Source organism: Mauremys mutica, chromosome 8, assembly GCF_020497125.1.
Source record: "Mauremys mutica isolate MM-2020 ecotype Southern chromosome 8, ASM2049712v1, whole genome shotgun sequence".
NCBI classification, from domain to species: Eukaryota; Metazoa; Chordata; order Testudines; family Geoemydidae; genus Mauremys; species Mauremys mutica.
Genome location: NC_059079.1, coordinates 107,950,808 through 107,975,042, shown reverse-complemented (window position 1 = coordinate 107,975,042; position 24,235 = coordinate 107,950,808). Strand labels below are relative to the sequence as shown.

The window sequence follows — 24,235 nt, the reverse complement described above, 5'->3', positions numbered from 1 at the left end:
GTTTAACTAAAGGAAGTGCTAAAGCGGAGCGCTAGCAATAGCAACCTCTTGCAAAGTAAATGGTTGCAGAGTAAATGCAGGAACAATGCACTTCATAGCAAGGCCAAATGTTTCCCCAGTAAATGGAACACTCCCCTCACATTGCAACAGCCTGTGTTATAAACCAGGAACAGGTTAAGGGGAGGGCTGGTGCAATCCGTATTACTAAACAAGACCTCCCTTATCTCAAGCGCTGTGGGGTCCTTTCGCATTACAGGGCTCACCACACTTTCACTGCATAATCAACACAATGATCCCAACAAATACAAGAGGGAAGGAAATAAATACAAGAGGAGAGGGAAAAAAAGCCATCCACAAATAAAACTCCCAATAACGACTTCTTTTGGAAGATTAGCAAAGAGTCCTGTGGCACCTTATAGACTAACAGACGTATTGGAGCATGAGCTTTCATGGGTGAATACCCACTTAGTTCGATGCATGCATGTTAGTCTATAAGGTGCCACAGGACTCTTTGCTGCTTTTACAGATCCAGACTAACACGGCAACCCCTCTGTTACTTTAGGAAGATTGTTATCCAAACAAATAGTCCTAACTGTGGTTGAAAGATTTTCTACACACCAAAAATTCTCTTTATATATACAAAATAATAATAATAATAATAATCAATCAAGTGAAATATCTTCTCTCCCCCAGCATAAGAAGAATCAAGGTTAGGACAATGTATTAATTAACTAATGTTGCCAGCGAGATCCAACCAAAACCTCCCCATGCACCAACTTTTCCAAGGGCTGCTGAAACTACACCCTAAAATTTGCCACCATGCTGTATAACCACCTGCACAAGTGCCATTCTGCATGTGCAAATATAAGGCATTTGACTACCTCTGAGCTGTCATTTTTTTCTAGTCTATGGCTACTGAGAAAGCAGGGTTGGAATAGGTGACTTTGAAGATTTGATTTGATTGCACACAGGACTAAGGTTACCTTCTTTCAGTGTAAACACCCATCTTTGCCGGCTTTCTCGATCGGGTGCAAACACATACAGCAGGTAGTTGTCATGAAGAACCTGGCAAGGGGACCAGAGAGAGAAGCAAGCCAATGATTAGAAATGGCTCCTGCTGTCTTTCATATCCAGGGGAACTCGAAGCACCTCACATACCAATGAGCTACATACCAGTAGTGCAGTGACTATGTAGGCAAATGCGACAGCCAACATGTTCTCAGAAATGGCTCGTAACCCCCAGGGAATCTAGCACCTTGGTTTGGTTATCTAAAATTGATAGGGAATACTGGCCAGGAAAGAATTCAGCTCAGACATTCTTTGGGGTCAAGCTCTCTGCTGTGGAGGAAACACTAGTGAAATTAATGTAGATCCAGCCACTTCCACCAGCAGACAATTTGGCCCCACATTTTCTATTTTCAACTTCTACTGTTACTAACATTTGTATGGAAGCAGCATCCTTGTTTCTTAGCAGTGTGTCGGTTCATGCTGTTTGTCTTCACCTGAAACCCTAGACTCCTATTCTGCTCTGACTTGTACCAGTGTATATTCCAAGCAACTCCGTTGATTTCAATGGGTCTACTCGGGATTTACTCCAGTGTAACTGAGCAGACTTTGGCTCTAGGATTTTAGATTGGAAATAAACTGCAGAAGCAAGAGAACTACTAGGAAACAAAGATGCTGTTTTCATAAAGTTGTCCCTACTTCTGAACACATGTGGGAAGAGAAATGCTGAGCATTCATGACATTTAAGCAAATGGGGTAAAATTTTCCAAAGCAGCCAAGGGATTTAGGCTCATAGTCTCTAAATCGAGACTTCTCTGAGATGTCAGCTGGTCCTCACACACTATCCCCAGTCGTATGGGAGGAGAGGTGAGAGTTTATGACTGTTATTTTAAAGAATCAATCCCTTTGTCCTGACACTTTTTAGCACATACATGCGTACACACATACACACCCAAGTGCTGTGCAGCTGTGGAAACCCTGAATTGTTCCGATTACATTGATAAATTATAACCTTTCTAAGAAAAAAGAGAAAAAAAGGCATATCTCCTGCTCCCTCTGAGGTATTCTTCTGTTGATGGGTGCTGATCTGTCTTGTACAGTTGCTTGTATAAGTCACTTTTTCAAACCTGCAGCAAACTTCTGAAGCGTGCAAAAAAAATAATCATCCTGTACAATACAGGCCATATTGCACTGTGCTGCCTCCTGTAACAAGCCACACGAAGATACAAAACCATTGGTGGTTCAATAGCAGATCTACAGCAGGATACAGCTGACTTTTTTTTTTTTTAACGTGCTCTTACAGAACAGTACAGAACTATCTCCAGGTCAAAATTCAGACATGCTATTAGCAGGTGCAACTTCCATGTGTCGTTCACATCACGTATGAAGTTTGTCCGATATCTCAAAAGGAGTTCACCTGTTTTCTCTGCAGAGTGAACCCAGCTTTCTACCCCAGCTTTTTTTTTATTTTTTAAGCAATATGGCCACATACAAGAATTCAGATGAAAGAAACAGATCGAAGGGCTTGTTTCTTTTTAAATATTGGTGTTTCCAGGAAACAAGGGTTTAATTCTTGGCCATGCTCCAGTGACACAAAGAAACTGGTGCATATCCCCAGCCAAACCTCTCCTCAGCCTGTGGCAGCTCCCAGCTGGCACAGAGCTGGTGTAGCTGTTGTTAAGCGCTCCAGGTAAAGAGCCGCACACTAGAAGCCATTTGCAGTGCACAACACCAACTTCTCTTGGTCTAGAAAATATCTGAACGAGGCTGTATCTTTCTGAGGACCCGGCACTTTATCTGATAACTGTCTATGTCAGTGGTTCCCAAACTTGTTCTGCCGCTCGTGCAGGGAAAGCCCCTGGCGGGCTGGGCCGGTTTGTTTACCTGCCGCGTCCGCAGGTTCGGCCAATCGCAGCTCCTAGTGGCTGCGGTTCGCTGCTCCAGGCCAATGGAAGCTGCTGGAAGCAGCACGGGCCGAGGGACGTACTGACTGCCACTTCCAGCAGCTCCCATTGGCCTGGGAGCTTCGCATTCCAGTGGGGCCTTGATTTGTGGGTGTTGGACATACACTCATCTCCTGCTGATTTCAATCCGAGCTGAAGGTACTTAGCCCCTCTGAAGATAAAGCCCCCAGTGCCTAAGGTTGGGCACCTATAAAATGAAGCCACTATTGGAGTTGTTAGCTGTGTAACTTCTCTACGGTCGCAAAGTGAGTCTGTGGCCCAGCTGAGATCTTCTGATCCCAGTCCTGTGCTGGAAGTTAACTGCTCCCCCTTATTATATCCCTAGGAGCTGGTGTACTCCACAGCTCAAAACAGGGGCATTTCACCCATTGTGAACAGAGCCCTCTATGCAATTATTAGTCGATAAGGCATATAATAAATGTGCATTCTTAGTGTTTAGATTAATGTGCTAGAAACTGATCTATAATCTACATTAGGAATACAATATTGTCAACCCCAAATGTTCAAAATCATGGGTCAGCCCCCCCCAAATCATGAGCTTTTATGTAATAAGAAATTTTGGGTTCTTTTTCTTTCCTTTCTGTAGGATGTGTTGGGGGGGGGTCACATTTTCAAGCTTTTCTCTGCAACTGTGAGGCCTAGAAATATCCTTAATAAACGAATCAGATGAGATTTTTCTGTATTCACTTGCCTCCAGAAGCTGTGGCTTTAAGAAAAAGGCCAAATATCATGAGATTTGTGATAAAATTGCAAGAGTTGGCAACTTGGGTAACGGAGCCATATGGGAATTCTAAATGTAATAGCCACCTAACACTATGGAATTTCAGTTTGATGGAAAGGTAAATGTATCACATTTGCATTTATTCTTTGTAGACTAGAGAATATGTTTCCTCCATTCTCTTCCCTCGCACTGTCTCCTCTCGGTCCTTCTACAATCTCACCACTGTTTACCTAAAGGCCTTCTCCATTAGTGCTCCTCCCATCCGGAACAGCCTTCCTCCACGTCTCCTATTGACCAAGGGCCTGATCTAAAACCCACTGAAAGTGGGATGTTTCACTACTAGTGAGGGTGATTAACCACTGAAACAAACTACCAAGGGACATGGATTCCCCCTGCCACTCCCCCAACACTTGTCATCTTCAAATCAAGATTGGATGCTTTTCTGGAAGAAGCTTTAGTCAAACACAAGTGATTAGGCTCAATACAGGAATAACTGGATTAAATCTTGTGTCCTGTGTTATACAGGAGGTCAGACTAGATGATCTAATGTTACCTTCTCACCATAAAGATTATGTATTTGGATAGTCCAGCGGTTTTCAACCTTTTTTCATTTGCGGACCCCTAAAAATTTCAAATGGAGGTGCGGACTCCTTTGGAACTCTTAGAGAAAGTTCTCCACAAGTCTGCGGACCACAGGTTGAAAAGCATTGTTCTTTGGGTAACAAAAAACTTTCACAAGCCCCTTAGACATGATCTGCAGCTCTCCAGGAGTCTGCAGACCACAGGTTGAAAACCACTGGTGCAATGGAAAGACTCGGTCTTCAATTCTCTATTTCTTTTCACATCTTAACTGAAAGCATGTCTATTCCCGCTTACATTCTCCCTTTGCTATTATATATCACTGCCACGCTGTTAGTTTACCTCTACATACGTTTCTGTGAAAGCAATATTATTGGTATAGGCAGACTTACCTGGAAAGGATATTTATAGTTACAGGGAATTGTGATGTCACTTTTCACAATTTCAACACATTTGATCCTGGACAGTTCAATGGAGCCCTTCAAAGTTCTTTTTTTCTGAGAGAAAGAAAAGTATTTGGTTAAGAATTCTGATTTGGCTAATTAAGATTAATTGAGTAATTAGGCAAAGGCTGATTGTGAAGTCCAAGGCATTTACTTTAAAGGAGTAGGATCAAAACCTTTTGTTTGCAAAGTACATTGAAAAAGTAAAGGGCTGAACACAGCAGGTAGTTCATTATAGAGCTGGTCAAACTTTTTTTGCTGAAACATTTTTTCTAGAAAAAATGGCTTTGTTACCAAACCAAAATATGTTAATGAAAATTTTCATTGTGCTAGAAATTTTCTAATTTTACACTGAAAAAGAAAAACTGGAAAAATTTTCAGTAAAAATGTTGGATTTCAGTTCAGCTTTTGGTAGAAATTTTAGGGGTTTGCTTTTCAAAAACTGAACATATTTACCAAAAATGGAATATTTTAATGAAATTGGTTTTCAAAAACCAAACATTTTTCCATTTGGGTTTTCAGTCTTTGCCAAAAATAAACAATTGTTTTCTTACAAGAAATCTTGAAATAAACATTGTTTTTCAAAATTTCCTTTAAAAACTAATTTTTCTGACCAGCTCCAGTGTACTATTGTTCATTGGAAAACACTGGATGGATAAATAGGCTTGGAATGGGGAAGAAAAAGGGATCCCCAAGAAAATGTTTGCTCGAACCCCTAAAAGCAAAATGGTTGCATTTCAACAGCTCTGTTAATTTCTTTTCCCCTAGTCACCACTCAGCATTCATAATCAAGTTGTCTGCAGCTTCACAAGTGAGACTGATTAGAAAAACATCAGCGTCCAGTAGACAAGACCTAATCAGATGCCTGTTATCTAGTGCATTTTTCTGAAGGATTCAGTACAAAAACATTTGCTCTTCGGAAGCAAAACTCGTTTCCTGTTTTGATTCTTCTTCAGCTGGGATTAAACGTTGTAGCTTTCTTCCAGCTCAGATCTGCAGTGACAAAAGCCTGCAGTGCTTCAAGAACACCATGGTGCAAAGGACTTTTGCTTTTCTAAAGCAACCTGTAGCTTTGATCAACGTGCTGACAAATGGGCTTTGGAGACTATTTTGTATCTTTTGTTACATTGCTACCTTTCAGCTGCCTACCTGTGTATAATTTCAGCGAAGCAGATAATGCAGCTGATCACAAAGGGTGAGGTTCATCCTGTGCCCCACTCTGGCCTCACTGCTCAGGAGTAAATTTCAGCCATTTATTCACAGTCATGAAGAATGAGAAGAGAAGATCAGTACCACCCTCCCTGGCTTTGCTGAGACCTTTGTCACGGCCAGCAGAGCTAATATAGACACTACTTACAATGTAACTCAGCCTACGGTTACACTAGCTGGCTTTTGCCAGTCTAGCTCTGTGGGTCAGGAGTGCGAAGAGGTGTGATCCCCGACCCACAGAGCTGTGCCTGCAAAAGCCTCCAGCAAAGGTGCAGTTATACTGACAAAACTGCCCTTTTGCCGATGGTTTGTTCGCTCACGGGGGCCGGGGGCGCTGGGCTGAGCTATAGTTGGTATTTTGATATATTCCCAAAGGGAGCTCTTTGCCAACATTACTAAACCAGCAAAGCCTTCCAGTGTAGACACAGCCTCATGCAGGACACGGATAACTCTAAACTTCACATGGGCTCACTTCACCCCACTTCTCTCACCTGCCGCCTCTTTCCTTTCATTCTCGCCTATTTATTCCTCTGCCTCAGGCTCCTCTCCACAGCTCAGATCACTCTTTCCTTCATGATGCCCCTTGGACCTTATCCCCCTCCCAGGAGCCACTAAATTGCTTATGTCCTGTAAAAACCTTCCATTTGGTTTTAGCCCATAGCTGACACTAGGTCCTCCCTCACCTTATTATGTTGACATCTGAGGCTATAACCACAAGTCTTTCGGAGCCAGTGTTTTCTGGTCATGTTCTCTGCCTTTTGTTTCTCAGAAGAACAGCAAATTGATTTTTGTTGATACCTTTCCTCGCTGAGGGGAATAGGGAGAGTGAAGCCTTCGTGACGAGCTATGTCCCTGTCTTACAGTCCTCATCACTTGTCATATGCATTTCAACGACTAAGTGTCCGGGGATTCCACAAACAGACCGGGAATTTGACTGAAAAAGGCAATTACAGTCCTGCCACACATACACCACTGGAACGACTGCTCACAAACCGTGCATGATTGAGCAACGGGGCTGGAAGCTAAACACAGCCCTGGCTTGCTGATGCCCGATTGCACACTAATCTCACAAAAGCAACGGTGCCATTTTGCTAAAAAAAGTAAAAAGCCTCTTTAAAGTGGTCTCAGAAAACCTCAGTGTTTCCTTCCAAAAAAGGGCCAGACAGCTGAAGTAAAACGTGTTCATAGCTTTCTGTTTGCTATTCTCAGCCTGCCTATGTTATAATTAAATACATGGGCAGCATCTTTCTGGGTCGTCAGTTCCTTTTACTTATTTTAGCTAAATACTTCAGTGTCTACTGCACCCTCTCCATCATGTATCCTCAATACTTATCCAGGGACAATAGTACACTGCTGCCACATACTTAGGTGAAGTATAACATGGTGCAAATTAACATTTACAGCTTTATTGATTTTATTTAATTACTGGCTAAAGGGTGCTCATGAAAGTCAGGGACTAACAGCACTGGACAGGATCAAGGATAGGACAAAGCTTCCATGCACCATGCTCCTAATCTGAATTATTCCAGCTACGCCCAGATCCTAGAATCATAGAATCTCAGGGTTGGAAGGGACCTCAGGAGGTCATTTGGTCCAACCCCCTGCTCAAAGCAGGACCAATCCCCACCTAAATCATCCCAGCCAGGGCTTTGTCAAGCCTGACCTTAAAAACCTCAAAGGAAGGAGATTCCACCATCTCCCTAGGGAACCCCATCTCCACTGATTTCACAGGATTCTGTGGTTGTTGCCAGGGCAAGTAGGAGTGTGTTGAGTTCTAGCTCACTCTTTGGGGTTTCAAGCTATGGCCCCAATCCAGCAAAGCATTTAAGCATGTGCTTAAATTTACACCTGTGTTTGTCTGTTACAGGGTGACTGGCCCCTTTAAGAGGGAGCTGGGTCCAATGCAACTGTCTCCCACCGAGGCTTAAGAGAGGGTATCTAGGCCATAGAGAGGGACAGGAAGGCCGGTGAAAGCGCAGAAGGAAAGGAGAGGCATGCAGGAGCAGCTGGTGAGCGCTATGGGGAGTGAGCTCCAGGAGGCAGTGCACTCCCGATGATGAGCGACAGTGCAGAGAGTTTTAAGTTGCTGGTGCCGACTGGCCAGGTGAGGAACCCTGCTGAGCTGCAGGCGGGCTCATGAGGAGGCCCCTGGGCAAAGGGGAGGAACTGGCTTGGTCCGGGGAAGCCAAGCCCGGAAACAAGAGGGATGATGCTGGAGACGAGATCCCAGGAGCAGGGGTAGGACTCACAGGCAAGGGAGCCTGGGGAGTGGAACACTGTGGGGAGCTCTCCTGACTCGGTGGCAGTGGTAGCAAGTTGTTGGTAACTCGCAATTGGGTGGCCTGGAGAGTGGAGCCCTGGAACAAGGGCAAAGAAACGGTGAGCAGAGTGGAAACCGGCTCTCGGGTGGAGAACCTGGCAATGACCTCCCTGGAGGGGGCACAGCTCACTGTTCTGCTTTGGGGTTTTGAGAGAACAGTTTGATCCTGAGGGTTCTGCAGCTTACTGAACGTGTCCATGAATTGCCTCTGCCCAGAGGTGGCTCTTTAAGTTGGACACGGAGAGACTTTATTCCTTTCTAAGGGGGCATGAAGGGGAAACTGAGGCAACTGTCCAGTTTGTTAGTGGGGGGCGCCTTGAGGTGGAGGCCCCCTTTGCTACAAAGTCCCACTGGAGTCAAGAACATGAGGCAGGGGCTTAAAGTTCAGAGCTTTGCTGAACCGGGGCCTGTGTCACTTCAATGACACAAGAGTCCAGAAACAGAGCTGAGAAAGTTTTGCAATGAAACCCAAAGCCAAGCGTCTCTCAGCTCCCTTTGGGGTTTTGTGGAGAGTGTGAAATTTGCTTGTGTGAAGGAAAGTGTCACTGAGTCTTTCAGTAGATCTCAAAGGGATGAATCCACCCTGCTGGGCTTAGCCTGGATGGCCAGAGTAGGGTCTTGCAGCATTGGGGGAGCCAGAATATTCCCCTGGGCCCTGGATCTGCACTGCTACCAGCCCACCCCTGTTCCTGCCCTGCTTCCAGAGCCCTGTACTTTGGGACTGAGAGGGATGCATGCATGGCATGCAGATCCCTTGCCAGGCTCCTCATGCAGCATCTGGGGCCCTGTGGTACCCGGCTGACTTGGTTTGGTGGTTCCACTTCCATCAGAAAATCAGCCCTCCCACAGGGCTCCTTTGCCGCTAGTCACTTTCTGAGAGGAAGGGCCAGAGGGCTTTTAGCTCTGCAAGTCTGTCAGCTAAAGAGACTGGCCGGCTACTCAGCTCCCTCTGCCCACCTGACTGGTTCCCTCTGCCCACCTCTTTGAGGATCATCCCTCACACAATCTCAGGTACATGGTGATAGAATCAGAAAACGTTCTCGTTGCTGTTGGATGATGGGCCCTTTAAGTTCTCTTGGAGGCTAAGTAAACCTGTACTGAAGTGTTGTTAGGAATCCTTGACCTTTAGGGTATGTCTACACTGCAATAAAAACCCCAGGGCACCCAGTCTCAGAGTCCGGGTCAGCTGACTCGGGCTCTTGGGGTTCAGGTTAGAGGGCTAACAATAACAGCGTAGACGTTTCGGCTAGGGCTGGAGCCGGGGCTCTGGGACAGTCCCGAGAACCCAAGTCAGCTGACCCATGCTAGCCGCGGCTGTACTGAGGGTCTTTCATTGCAGTGTAGACGTATCCTTAGAGTCTAGCTAAAGATCTAGCTAAGCAGCAGCAGCAACACTGAGGAAGGGATTCCCATACCTGCTGCTGAAGAATGAAAGTGGCTGGGTTGCCTTCTCTCCAGAAGATGCCTGGGGTCTGGGAGAAGAAGGCCTCCTGGACAGCCTCCCAAAAGAGGAAATGGGGTGGGGAGTAGTCCAGCGAGACACCCTGTGAAGGTAAAGGGCCACTGAAACTGGAGGTTGGGTGGGGACAGTGACAGAGGGGAAAGACACGAAGATGACAAGGGGAGGTGGGGCAGAGTCTGCATGGACACCTCGCAAGTCATGTAGACAAAGTTCAGGTGGGAGCTCAGGGCCCGCGGGGAGGCAGAGGGGGCACTTGAGGCTATTTCCTGGCACTCACCTGGTTCAAATGGTTCTATCAGAACTGTTGCCTTGACAAGCGGAAGCTGAGGGTGGTGGGTTTGAAAGCCACATGAACTGGACACCCCCATAAGATTCACTGAGGCGAATGGAAACCAGCGGGTTGACCCAGCCTTTGCCAATTCATCTGCAAAGGTTGCAATGCTGAGGGCACAGCACTCCTCCCTGGTTCCCAGAAAGGCGCCCAGCCAGAGCAACCCAGCCCACCAGCATCCCTGGTCCCAGAACTGTGCAGAAGGTGCACTAGGACCCTGGCAGGGCCTCCCTTCCGCACAGCCATGTGGCCTTGGGGAAAGAAACTGCAGGCAGGAGTCAGCCAGAGACTGAAGCTGCAGGGACCACCAGACACTGATATTATTTCTTGAGGTTCTGACTGGACTTTCTCTGCTGTGGGCTGGTTGGCTGTTTGCTACAGACCCCTTCTGCCCAGTCTCCCTCTGTCCCCTCGCCCTGCTTCCTTCCCTCGCCTTTTCTGTTAGCTACCCCCGGCCTGACTAAACCCCAGCCCCACCCCCAATAAAAACCATGGCACTAACATGCAGTTTGCCGCCGTTACGCTGATCGCTCAGCTTGTATCTTACATTCCTTCCCCCTGTCCTTGGCTGTGTCTGTTTAGACTGTAAGTTCTTTGGGGGAAGGACTGTCTGCTGTTCTCTTCGTACAGCATCTAACACAGTGGGGCCCCAATCCTGGCTGGGCACTGGAGGCACTACTCTGAGCGCATGAGTGATTGATTAAGGGGAACGTTAATTTACTGCTGCCTGTAGATAAAGATACAGAAATTATTTCTCAACACTGACTTCCAAAACGTTACCCTTGCTTAAAGCTTTTAACACCCTCTTTCCCCCAACTGTCACTGTCTATATTTAGGTTTCAGAGTGGTAGCCGTGTTAGTCTGTATCAGCAAAAACAATGAGGAGTCCTTGTGGCGCCTTAGAGACTAACACATTTATTTGGGCATAAGCTTTCGTGGGCTAAAACCCACTTCATCAGATGCATGGAGAGGAAAATACAGTAGGGAGGTATAAATACACAGCATATGAGAAAATGGGAGTTGCCTTACCGAGTGGGGGGTCAATGCTAACGAGCCAATCCTATTAAGGTGGAAATGGGCTATTCTCAACAGTTGACAAGAAGGGGTGGAAATCACTTTTGTAGTGCTAATGAGGCCAATGTAATCAAATGGCCCATTTCAAAGAGTTGACAAGAAGGTGTGAGTATCAGCCGGGGGGTGGGGGGGGAATTAGTTTTTGTAGTGACCCATCCACTCCCAGTCTTTATTCAGGCCTAATTTGATGGCGTCCAGTTTTCAAATTAATTCCAGTTCTCCAGTTTCACGTTGGAGTCTGTTTCTGAAGTTTTTTTGTTGAAGAATGGCCACTTTTAAGTCTGTTATTGAGTGTCCAGGGAGATTGAAGTGTTCTTCTATTGGTCTTTGATGTCAGATTTGTGTCCATTTATTCTTTTGTGTAGAGACTGTCCAGTTTGGCCAATGTACATGGCAGAGAGGCATTGCAGGCACATGATAGCATATATCACATTGGTAGATAAATTTAGTTAAAGATATGAATTTGATTCTGGGTTCAAATGATCAGTAAAGACACTGCATGAAAGTCAGCCATACTTAATTAACCATTCTGATGAAGAAGTGATTGGGATTCTCCACTGAGATCCCACCAGGCTGGGGAATGCCAAGACACTCTTCCAGTCCACACCCGCCTTGTCACCGCTCCCTCCTTATCCCACCCAGCTGCTCTGGCTGATCTCAGCATGTAGCAGCAGCAGCAGCAGCAGCAGAAGCTAGAGTCCCCCACATTGTGGGTTTCTAGTGGTGAGACCAAAACAACTTGTTCTTTCTGTGAGGCAGCATGCAGCTATTGTGAGACAAGAAAAAGAAATAAACACGTGACACCTGTACGCAGCTAGCACAGACTGTGCATGAAATACATTTTAGAGCTGCAACTAATAGTAGATTATTAACAATAGCAGGAGGCTGTAACACTCAGCATCCACTGCAGATGTGTTTAGATTCCCTCACCCCTCTAAAGCGTGTGGAATTGGAGGTGGCATTGTCTTTTGATTTACATCTCTCTCTCTTATTAATGGCCATGTTAATGACACGTCTGCCTCAAAGAGAGGGCAGAGCTCGCTGTGCAGTTGATCCAATTGATTACTAATACTTACCTCTCCATGTTATATGTAACATACGGCTTTACATGTTCCCCTTCCTGTGTTAGCTGGGCTGTACGAACAATAAGTCAGGGAATCGGTTCTCTGACTGGTTGGAATGAACTCATCCAGTATATCTAGAGTGCCGGCTGAACATCACTGAACTAATGAAGGAGTGCTATGTGCTCCTGTCCATGGAAGCTTTGCCATGGACTTCAATACGGCCAGGACTTCACCCATAATGTGTTGGTGGCAAAGTGCAATTCTACTCCAAGGGAATTTTAAAAAATGGAATTGTGGGCTTCCATGTTCATTGCTTCTCAGTGGTGTCCATGTCCAATGCGGTCAGTTTTCAAGCACATTTTCTAACTGTCAATGCTGTAAGCTCAACCTGGGACCCTAACAGTCAAGCTGGGCTCTTTCCTTCAAATGCATCGTCCCCTGAAAGCAAGTTTCTGCAGGCCAAACTATAGTTGTATAATTCTAGTTACACCTGTGTGACCCCATTGTGTTAACAAATGGAACTTGGTAAACAACTCTGTCCTTGATGCACAAGAAGGAACAGAAGTCACCTCTTTCTCTCCTAGCTCAGTGGCTCTGCAGGGCTAACGGGAGTGAAAAGCAGAAAACCATTATTTTTGTCAGCAAAGTAAGCAGACGTGACTCTGAATGCACACAGGGAGCAGTAAGAAGGTGACATTTTTACATAGTCATTTCTCAGGGCACAATCACACTTTAAATTATTCTTGATCCATGTGCATCAAGGTTACCCAGTCACAACAGTACAACGACATGTGTTGTTCCTGGGGGCATGTTTGGTCTGTGATAGCAGGAAAGCAAGAAGCAAAGGCTGGAATTAAAAATTGTGTCTACTGATGTATTTGTATCAGTTTTGAAAACGCTTGATAAGTGATTTGAAGTAGAGCTGCCTTTCTCCCTGAACCCACAGAGAGAAGACAGGAATCCAAACTCACCTCTAGAAATGATACAGACATATATACTGTATAGATCCTTTGTTCTTATTGCTCTGTCTACAAGAGTATGTGCATATGCTTAAGCCCAAAAGAAAAAGTTAGTAACATTCTATGACCATGGTAAATATTTATAAGATATAGTGTAGATATTACAATTATATAGAGACAGATAATGTACATGCACAACTTTCAAGATATTAGTCACTACTGAAGTGCTAAAACATTATTACTAAGTAGTTAGGTCAATAGATAGAACATGCTAATGGGTCTATTTGTTCTTTAAAACCAAATTAATGTTGAACAAGAGCAGAGATCTTTCAACTCATTTTAAATAATTTTACTAAGACCTGATCTAAATTATTACATTGTTATTTTAGGATGAAATGCCTAAGCCTTCAAAAATAATGTAGGGCCTGATGCAGCAGACCACTTAAACATGTGCTTATCGTTACACACATGAGCAGTTCCACTGACGTCTATGAAACTACACACGTGGTTTTAAAGATAAGCATATGCTTTAGTGCTTTGATGGCCTGGGACCCAATTCATCTTCCCCTTCAAGTGAGGATTTGGAACACGAAAAGCAAATGAAAGGTGTCTAATGCTCGCCCGAGGACTTTATAAAGTTGTCTCAAGAAAAACTATAGTACTTATTTAATGCTTCAGAAATCCTCTCCCAAAACTAAAAGATGGTGGGAAAGGGGAAAGTAACGAGGGATAAACAGGATGGGAGATAGAAAGAAGGGAAAGATGAGTGATCAGAAGATTTAGAAATGAGTGACATCGGAGACCTGGATTGGTGAGCTGCAAAATAGAGCACAAACCTGGGTTAGAAATGAAGGGGTATGGAGTGGGGACCCCAGAGAGCAAGAGGGGAACAAAAGAAGGAATTGCAGCACCCTGAGTCAGAATTCCTTCCTGGGGATCGTCCTGGGACATTGCAATGCAGGTCACTCCATACACAGGCCACTGAGGAACAATTGAATTTAGCCTTCAGGATATTAGTTAAGGGAGCACCTCATACAGACGTGATTTTAGTCAAGGACAGAAGCAAACAAATGCCCCTCAGGAGCAAACTCAGACACAATATTTCAATGTTCTTTTCAGTTACACGTAGGGTGACCCGATGTCCCGATTTTATAGGGACAGTCCCGATTTTTGGGTCTTTTTCTTATATAGGCTCTTATTACCCCCCACCCCTATCCCGACTTTTCACATTTACTGTCTGGTCACCCTAGTTACACGTAGTTCTTTCTGCAAGTCAAGTGACAAAATAAAATCCCAAGCCACCATGCTCAGACTTGGATTTCTCAGGTCTGGGGCGTCAGTTCCAGTTCCGCTCCTGTTAAAATGAGCGTCCGGAGACAGGGCTGTAGTGACAGCAAAAGGAAGTCGGGACCTGAGTTCTAAGAGCCACTCTGGTCGTATAAAGGAGCAGCTCTGGCTAGCCGGCGGCCTTGGGAACAACGGCAAATTCTGCACTGCCAGAAGAAAGAGGCACCAAGTCCTTTGAGGATGGAGTGAAGAAAATGGGGAAAAGGCCTCAATTCAACTTAACCATGCAGCTCACATTATGCATGTTAATAGTCCCTCCGATGTCAGTGGGGCTACTGGAAATCCGGGCCGTGAGAGGGATCCAGATGGAAAGGAATAACAACAGAGAAAAAGCACAATGTTGTTCTAAGCATGCCTGGCAAACAGCACGTTTGTTAATTACTGGAATGTTTTTGTCCTGCAGGTGTCACACGCTTTGGGCCTGATCCAATTGCCATTAAACTCAATGGAAAGACTTCACTGGGAGCTGGCCTGAGCAAATTCTGCTTAAAAATTGATGGTACAATATGGCCTCTGGTTTTCACACTGCTGCTTAGATCGACCTTCTCCATCAGTAACCATGTCAGAAATGTGACATTACAGCAGAGAAGGACACTGTAAATAATAATTAAAAACCGCAGTGACTTCAATGACAACAATCCTATTAATACATGTTATCACTGAGAGTTTTTGATGAAATTTATATCCTTGAATAGTCCATTTTTGTGGTTATTTTCCATCTAGTAGCACTGCTACATACAGGGTTTTCATTATATTATTATTAGGGAATTAAGAAGTGCTGAAAGCTGGACTGATGTCGCTGACAGATTATATTTGCCCTGGATTAAATATTTTGCTGTGTCTTGGAAACAACATTTTTTTTATGAGGCATGTAGGGATTGTTTGATCAGATCTGTCAATGGTCTGTCTAGTTTAGTATCCTATTTCTGACAGTGGCCAGTACAAATGCTTCAGAGGAAGGTGGAAGACACATCAGTGATGTTACTGAGATTTTGCATGAGACTCTGGGTTATTGTGCCTATGCTCTGATTTGCGTGGTACATTTAGCTTTTTAATACTCCTATAGGGCTGTTTATTTGACATGCGAAAAGATGGTAGCATGGCACAGTGTGTGCCAGTGCTGAGACATATAATCTGTCATAGGGAATATTCCGTATAGCAGAATTTTCAATACGTTTGTTATTGGATCTTCAATAGTTCTACTTACGTTGGGATCAATAATTGTCTTAGCTGCTATTTTGTCCTCTGCTTTCCTGCTTGAGCGACAGCATCCTTCATTTTTGCTTTACTGTTCTGTTCTGTATTCTGATGTGTGTGGGACTTGGAGGTATTCTGTACACAGAGTGCTTCAAACCGTACAGCGCGTGCCAGTGTATCAACATCCCTTGGCACCAGATCTCCTCCCCTGGTGTAAGTGGCAGGGCTGGGGACATGGAGCCGGGCAATTGGGGCAGAAAAGGGGAGTGTTGCCTCTGCTGCTCTATCTCCGCTCCCCACAGGCTATTGGACGCCTCTCTGCAGTTGCTCTGCAGACACTGGGCTCTGTGGTTGTGGAGCAGGGTGGCAGGGGACTAGCTGCCCTTTGCTAGCTTGTCCCTCCAGGAATCTGCAGAGAATTACTTTAGTGCACCACCCCGTGAAATACCCACCCTGGGAGTGGCGGGAGCAGGAGCAGTTCTCCCTTAGGAAAGACGCACACATGCTGTTTGCTGAGCTCAGTGAAGACACTGAATCAGGGTAGCATCCTCTATCAGAATTGAAACGTTTCATCTGAATGCAGATTAGAAAACGCCCATTGGAATAATAATAAATAACTATCATAGCAAGAATGAGTTACAGCAGCACCTTCAGGTCCCACAGGATCAGAGCCCTATTGTGCTATGCACCATATGATATATGTTTCATTGGGCTCGTCTCTATAAACTAGACCTTTGTGCAATTTTCCTTCCAATGTTAAATGTCATCTCTCAGGGGACAACAAAGTCTTTAATCAAAACAAATTCCATCTAAAAATCTCCCACCGTTGTGAAGTTACTTGCTGAAATTTTCACTGAGGATCAATGTGGTTGGCTTGCTGGCAGGCATCCCCCTTACAGAAAAGGTGGGTTTACTTAGTTTAAATCCTGTGCGCCAGACCCTCGGCTGGCACAAACCAGCAGAGCTCCACTGAAGTAATATAAATCAGGACGAACTACGATATTTTTTTTAAAAGGGCCAGGGAAGTCAACAGAGGTCTGCTGATTTACACCAGATCTGAGCCTGCAACTCTACGCACTTAGCAAACAATGGGCTGATTCACCGCTGCGTTACTCCAGCTTTGCAATGGTCTCAATCGGGTTTGGAGTTACGCAGGCCTAAAACAGGACTAATGCAGCAGTGAACCAGACCCATAACCTTCCTTGCAAAGGTGTGTTGGCTTTTTGACATTGAAAGTAAGCAATCCAGTGCAAAGGCAGGCTTTATACCATAGAAACAGCCTCTTTCCCCTTTCTCATACTTTTGTTTCTAATATAAGGGTGTTTTGTCCATTTGATAGCTACTTCATAAAATAACCATTCATCTTCACATTTTTGCCTGGGCCAGATCATGCCCTCTTCTTAAAAACTGAAGACCTGGTATGGATTCATGTTTCTGTCTAGCGCCTGATAAAACATAGTTACTGATGTCCACATTATCTCTGATCACGTCCATGGCAAATACAAACTGTTATGAAAGCACAAGTTCCTGTAAATACATGGAGATTTGTTATTTGTTGACTGGGAATAGGTGGTAGAATAGGAGATTGTGGAATCTCCTGTCATTGAAGGTTTTTAAGAACAGGTTAGACAAATCTGTCGGGAATGGTCTAGTTCAGGTGTTCCCAAACGTGGTTCGCGGCTTGTTCAGGGTAAGCCCCTGGCAGGCCGCACTGCTTCCCGCAGCTCCCATTGGCCAGGAACAGCGAATTGCGGCCGCTGGGAGCTGCGAGCGGCCGTACCTGCGGACGCTCAGGTAAACAAAGCGTCTTGCGGCCCGCCAGGGGCTTACCCTGAACAAGCCGTGAACCAAGTTTGGGAACCCCTGGTCTAGTTATATGTAATTCTGCCTTGAGTGCAGGGACTGGACTAGATGGCATCTTGAGGTCCCTTTCAGTCCTATGAATCTAGGATGAAATTCAATAAAGGACAAATGCACAGTACCCCACTTAGGGAGGAACAATCAGTTGCACACATACAAACTGGGCAATGACTGCCTAGGAAGGAGTACGGCAGAAAGGGATCTGGGGGGCACAGTGGATCACAAGCTAAATATGAATCACCAGTGTAACACTACTGCAAAAAAAAAAAAAAAGCAAACATTATTCTGGGCTGTATTAGCAGGAGTGTTGTAAGCAAAATGCGAGAAGTACACCTCTACCCCGATATAACGTAACCCAATATAACACGAATTTGGATATAATGCGGTAAAGCAGTGCTCCGGGGGCGGCGGGCTGCGCACTCCGGTGGATCAAACCTAGTTCGATATAACATGGTTTCACCTATAACACGGTAAGATTTTTGGGCTCCCGAGAACAGCGTTATATTGAGGTAGAGGTGTAATTCTTCTGCTTGACTTCGTGCTTATAAGGCCTCAACTGGAGTATTCATCCAGTTCTGGGCGTCACATTTCAGGAACGAGGTGGAGAAATTGGAGAAAGTTCAAAGAAGAGCAACAAAAATGATTAAGGGTCTAGAAAACATGAGCTATGAGGGAAGATGGAAAAAACTGGGAAAAGAGAAGACTGAGAGGGAACGTGATGATACCAGTTTTCAAGTACATAAAAGGTTGTTATAAGGAGCCAGAAATATTGTTCTCTTTAACCTCTGAAGATAGGACAAGAAGCAATGGGTTTAAATTGCAGCAAGGGCGGTTGAGGTTGGACATTAGGAAAAACTTCCTACCTGTCAGGGTGGTTAAGCACTGGAATAAATTGCCTAGGGAGGTTGTAGAATCTCCATCAATGGAGGTTTTTAAGAACAGGTTAGACAAACACCTGTCAGGGATGGTCTAGATAAGTGCAGGCGACTGGACAAGATGACCTCCCGGAGTCCCTTCCAGTCCTACAATTCTACCAGCAAGGTATCAGCAAATGAGGCAGAGATCCAGGTTCTTCCATGAGTGCTTGCTACATGGACGTTGTTTGTCGGAACATCCCTGGGAGGCAGTGCTCGTGTCCCCATTTTTACATCTGGGAAACTGAGGCACAGAGCAACTCATCTGAGGGCTCATCCGAGGGAGTCTGTGGCAGAGCAGGGACTTACGACCATGTCTACTGGGTCCCAGGCTTGTGCTCTAACTACTGCACTATCCTTCTGCTCTATCTGCCTCTAGACCGGGGGTGCTGGAACAGTTGTATAGTGGGGGGCTGAAAGCCATTATACCAAACTGTAAACCCTGTGTCTAATGGTAATCACTTCAAGCCAGGGGGTGCAGCAGTACCCCCTGCACCCTAGGTCCAGCACCTATGCTCTAGACAGGTGCCTAATCTGCTTAGGTGCTTTTGAAAATCCCACTGTAGTCCGTGTCTACAAGCCCCTAAATACCTTTGAAAATCTGACCTTAAGGGACTATTTCTCAAGGGATTCACTTGTTTGCTTCCCTCTCAATAATGCAAACCTAGGGCTCAGCCATGCAAACATTTGCTCACATGAGTAACTTTAACCATGGGAGTAGTGTCATCAGACTTGTTAGGAATAAAGTTACTTACATGTGTTTGCAGGATTGGTCCCTAACACGAGTAACCTAACTCACGGAAGTTGTTACAATGCATGCAATAGGACTACTCCCATCTGTACAGCTACTGACGTGCATAAGTAGTTCTAGGATCGGCCCTTAGCAACAAAAAATTTTGCCTTTAGAAGTGATTTGCGTACTATAATAAGGGAGCTTGTGATGGACTTCATGCGTCTATTATCAGGGCTCTGCTTTATGCAAAGACAGCCATGCATTGTGCACTGTATAATGAATTTCAGAAAACACAGCTTCTTATTGTTGCTAGTTATTTTGGGGTTCATTCTCTGGCTGATATATGTAAATATCTTCCATTAGCATTGATGGCAATTGCGCACGCTGAGCAAGGGGAGAATAGAGCTTTCTGTCTCTGGAATGTTGTCTTATAATAGAAAAAGTTGTTACAATTTTTTTTAAAAATTGCCTTTGGGGTGCCCTTAACATTGGATACTGCTGACGGACTTCTCCCTGAATATTTCCTCGATGTAGTTACTTTCGTCCCTTTAACTGTCACAACTTTGCTCAATGTCCTTTTATATTTGTGAGCATCGTAATCACAAAAAGGGGTTTGATACTGCTAGGGGCTGGTTGCTATGGTCTCAGCTCAGCAAAACATTTAAGGGCATGCTTAACGGTAAGTGTACGCAGTCCCATTGAAATCTGTTGGAATACTTATGCACTTAAAGTTAAACATGTGCTTAAGTGCTTTGCTTGAGGTTAAGCATGTGCTTATTCCCAGCTGGACTGGGGCCAGGATGCACAGTACCTTGCAGTGTTGAGCCCAAAGAGAGGAATAAACAAACACAGTCACGCTTGTAGAGACGTTCTAGAAAAATCTCTCTTCATATTCATTGCTAAAGGATTACAATGAACATCTGAAGAGACCCTCACGTTGAGGCATGTATTCATTGATTTCAGCCGTTTGGTAAACCATTATGTCAGGCAGGTATTTTAATTATAAATTGGCCCACCGCCTGTGAAAGGAATTGGTGGTGTCAGTCTAGTCCTTGGAAGACTGAGCAGACAAACGAAGACTGAAAGGGTGTGTAGCTTAGGCTTCAGCCCTAGAACTAGTCTCTCTGGAATGGAGACCGCGGGGCAATGCTGAAGCCTGTACAGGATTACCTGCTCTTGGTAGATAAGCAGAGGATTTCAATCTTCAGAGCTATTAGTCCTTATCTGCACTAATTTCTTCTCCATTTTGCACCAGGGGTTTTTATTAATAGAATGGACCTGACATGATGGTTTACACTGGCACAAAACCAGTGTAACACAGTGGAGCATCAGGCCCTACGTTTATCGATATGTACATAGATGTATATATGAATAGCCATGTGCATATTGTATATACATGCCTCCAGCAGATAAACCTAGGCATAGACAGCTGGTCTAACTCAGCATCGCTCCACTGACTTCAGCGATAGTGTTATTCTACGTCGAGTTACACCCACTGAAGATCAGGTTCAGTATATTTAAATTGGAGGTAAGGTAAGCCCCTCAGCTCTTCATGCCAAATATGCTGTAGTTCTCTTGGTATACTCAGATTTTTGTAAACAGACATATTTTTGAAAATTTTGCTTCAATATGTTTATTGTAAGGGATCCTATACGTTGTCCCATTTTTGCCTCATCAGAGTTTCGGATGCTAGGGGGTAAAATTTTCAAAAGCACTTCAGTGACTACGCTTTTGTCCTACTGAAAGTCAATGGGTCTGATTTTCAAAGGCATTTAGGTGTCTAAAGATGCAGATAGATGCCTAATGGAATTTTCAAAAGTGTCAAACCAGGTTAGGTGCCTTTTAATGGAAGACATGTAGGGGGATTTTGAAAAACACCTATCTGCACCTTTAGGTGCACCTAAATGCTTTTGAAAATCAAACTCAGAGAGACTGATGCTTCTAAATCACTTAGGCACATGTGAAAATTGTATCTGGTCTCACCATGCTAAGTAGTTGTAATAACATCCTAACTCTTCAAATGACAACATTTGGACCACAGCACAGATAGTCTCAGTCAAACTGAAATATATATCTTAAACAGCAATAATGGGTTTTTTATAATTTAAATATTGTATTTTAAAAAACACATGCATAATATGTTGCCTTAACATATTCTTACAAATTCAAAAGAAATATGGCCCTGCAAACTGGAGTGAAACGACACTTATAAGCAGCAATAAATGTTAACCTTAATGTAAAGTAACATATTGGTATCCATGTTTGATGACCATGGCAAACAAATTGAATATGGTTACAAATAGCAGATGATGGAGCCCATCGTATACCCCTGTATGTACTAAAGGAGAAGGGGTGGGCTTTTTGCTTTGATAAAAGCACTCATAAAGGTCACTAATGCACATTAGCTTCTAATTCTTTTCATAGTTCTATTTAACAAATCAGGTCTAGACAGACATAGGGAAGTGGGCCTAGTTTGAGCGTATCATATCCCTTCTTAAAGCCTACTCCCTAAAACAAAAGAACCTGTTAGAACCTGACAGTGGGAGTTTTCATTAACAAGCATTAGAATGGTCTCCTCGTAGAGAATCAACCTTTTGCTGAATATGAATAGCCAGTGAAAAAACTGTTTTTTTCTTATTTTCCAAATGAAATTGAAATGTATAGCAGGAATCACTTTTATCCGATTTTATAACCTTGATCAGAATACGCCACCCACCAACAGCAGTATCTATCTGACTTGCCCAGTATAGCATCTGTTAGACAGCTTGTATGATGGCAGTTAGGTCAGATTTCTGTAAATTTCTTTGATAAAACCAGGTTTGAGCCTCCATTCCTTCTACATACCAAACCACCGGTGACCCATGTGGAAGTTTTGGATAGGCAAGGAATGCAGTGTTGGGCCCTCAGATATAGCTGGTTTGAGTAGACATTGCTGTAACAGGACCAGAAGTACTGGGTTAATGGGATTTAACAACATATGCAGTTTCCCCCTTCCTTTCAACACGCTTACTCAGAAGCAGTCTAAAATGAGAGAGAAAATGGCTCACGTACCCCATGGCGATGCTCAAAGTAAGCGAGCTTGGATTTGGTTAAAACAAAGAAGCGCACTTTAAAGTTGGAGGGAGAGGTCCTTCTCTTCTGCTGGGATTTTTTGATCAGCTGCTCTTCCAGGAGAACGCAATTATTCATTGTTCGGCAGGGCACGGTTCTCTTCCAGGACCCAGTACACCGGTCCCAGACCTGCCGCACACCCAGCACAAGTCCAGGAAAGATTAACAAGAAGGAGGGTAGTTGATTTTTTTCACAAAAAAGGTGTTCGAAAGGCAGCGTAGGGGGCCTTATCTTTCCATCTGTCATCTAGGCAGCGTTGTAAAGCTTCCTTTCTGTCAAAGCCACAACCACATCCTCTCCAAAGCCATCAGTGAGCAGCACATGCTGACAGATACTCTAAAGTGAATGTTGTGGAAAAAAATAAATATTTGATGGGCACGCTTGACAAATGTGATCTTTAAGGATCAGGGATCAATAAAAAGATGGGGCGTGATTAGATACCTGGTCTACTCAGCCTCACTTAGTATAGACAGTGGTACCTCATAGGGTATATGGGGGTAGACTGAAACAGCATCTTCTCTGTGCCATTGGGAGTATTTCACACATCCACGTTCCTGATCCAGATGGATGGAGCGGTCTGTGCTACCTACAGCCAGAGCCGTCCGGTCCAATGGACCGACCGGGGCAACCACCCCGGTCCCAGCGCTCTGGGGGCTTGGTGGGATTGAGGAGGGGCGGAGCCTTGGGGAAGGGGGCGGGGCCTGGGCCAGAGGGGTGGGGTTGTTCCAGGCCCCCGCCCCCCTCAGGACTGCCCCGCCTACAGCCTGTCTGTTACCTCATACACAGTGCTTGGTGCCCACACATTTGAAGTATTTCAAAGACATTCCTTATGTAACTACAAAGCCTCTGGCATGTGAGCAGAAGGGACTTGCAGATCCCAGCGATTAAACCATGCTGAATAAATGAAGTTCCACTCATTCTATATGTTGGGCTGCTGTAAAAAGGAAATATTATCATGGATGATTACTAATAATAATAACACAGAGTGCTTTTCATCCATAGATCTCAAAGCGCTTTGGGGGAAACTGAGGCACGGGGAGTTGAAATGGCTTAACCACTTACCGATTGCTGAATGTTCCAGATGTGACCTGGTGGAAGGCAGTTAATCTGCTGCTGAATGTTCCAAGAAAGTTTAGGCAGAATATATATGCTGCATGCTCTAGGTGCAATCAAGTCCCATGTAATCTGTGGCAAGGTAGACCAAAATACTGTACCAAGAGCTGCTCGTTACTGTAACGCTCCACTGGGGCTGGACTGGAAAATCTGTGGCAATTTCAGGTGAATTTAAAAAAAAAGTGGAGGGTTTTATTACATTAATCTGAAAATGACTAATACAATCAGTACAGCATTCATTGTTTTATTTAATATTAATTGCAATTAATTTTACTCTGCCCCGGAATTTTGTCTCTGAATTAGGACTGTGGGATAAGCACTTTGCTGGGTGTTTCTGATCATTATTCCATGGTTGATCATTTTAGCAATGCTGACTTTTTAAATGGCACCACTAGATCCCAGAGTTAACGCCAAATTGAGCTGAATGGGGACAATTCATAGCTCTCTTTGATCTATTCTTTTAGGCTGTCTGCAAACTCCAGAGGCAATGCTATTTAATGAATGCACAGAATCATCATTGATGTAAAGGGGAATTCCATGTCAGGAGACGAAAACAGAAATCAAGGGCCAAATTTTCAGTTTGATCTGCAAAGCAGTGCATCTCAGATACATGCACACATGCTTTATAGGTGCAAATACCTGCATGAGTGTTACAGAGTTGTAACACTTGTGCAAAGGCAAGGGTTCAAACTATTCACTTATTTTGGTGTTTGTGCCTGCAGAGTATATGCACATATGTGGGTGCACATCATTTATCATACACACATGTGAAGTGTAGAGTCTGAAATGTACTCCCAAGGATTATTGGTCATGCAGGCAGGAGGGAAAA

The 24,235-nt window shown here is 44.4% G+C and overlaps 1 protein-coding gene across 1 annotated transcript in view; it reads right to left on the bottom strand.

The window, feature by feature from the left end:
• ITK (IL2 inducible T cell kinase) overlaps positions 1 to 22,468 on the bottom strand; it is a 42,734-nt gene extending 20,266 nt beyond the window's left edge. Inside the window, exons 1-3 of the mRNA XM_045026874.1 lie at positions 22,234 to 22,468; positions 4,662 to 4,766; positions 984 to 1,065 (exon numbers count right to left, since the gene is read on the bottom strand). Coding sequence (XP_044882809.1) covers positions 984 to 1,065; positions 4,662 to 4,766; positions 22,234 to 22,371 — 325 coding nt within the window. The 5' untranslated portion in view covers positions 22,372 to 22,468. The remainder of the gene's footprint in view (positions 1 to 983; positions 1,066 to 4,661; positions 4,767 to 22,233) is intronic.
• Positions 22,469 to 24,235: the final 1,767 nt, after the last annotated feature.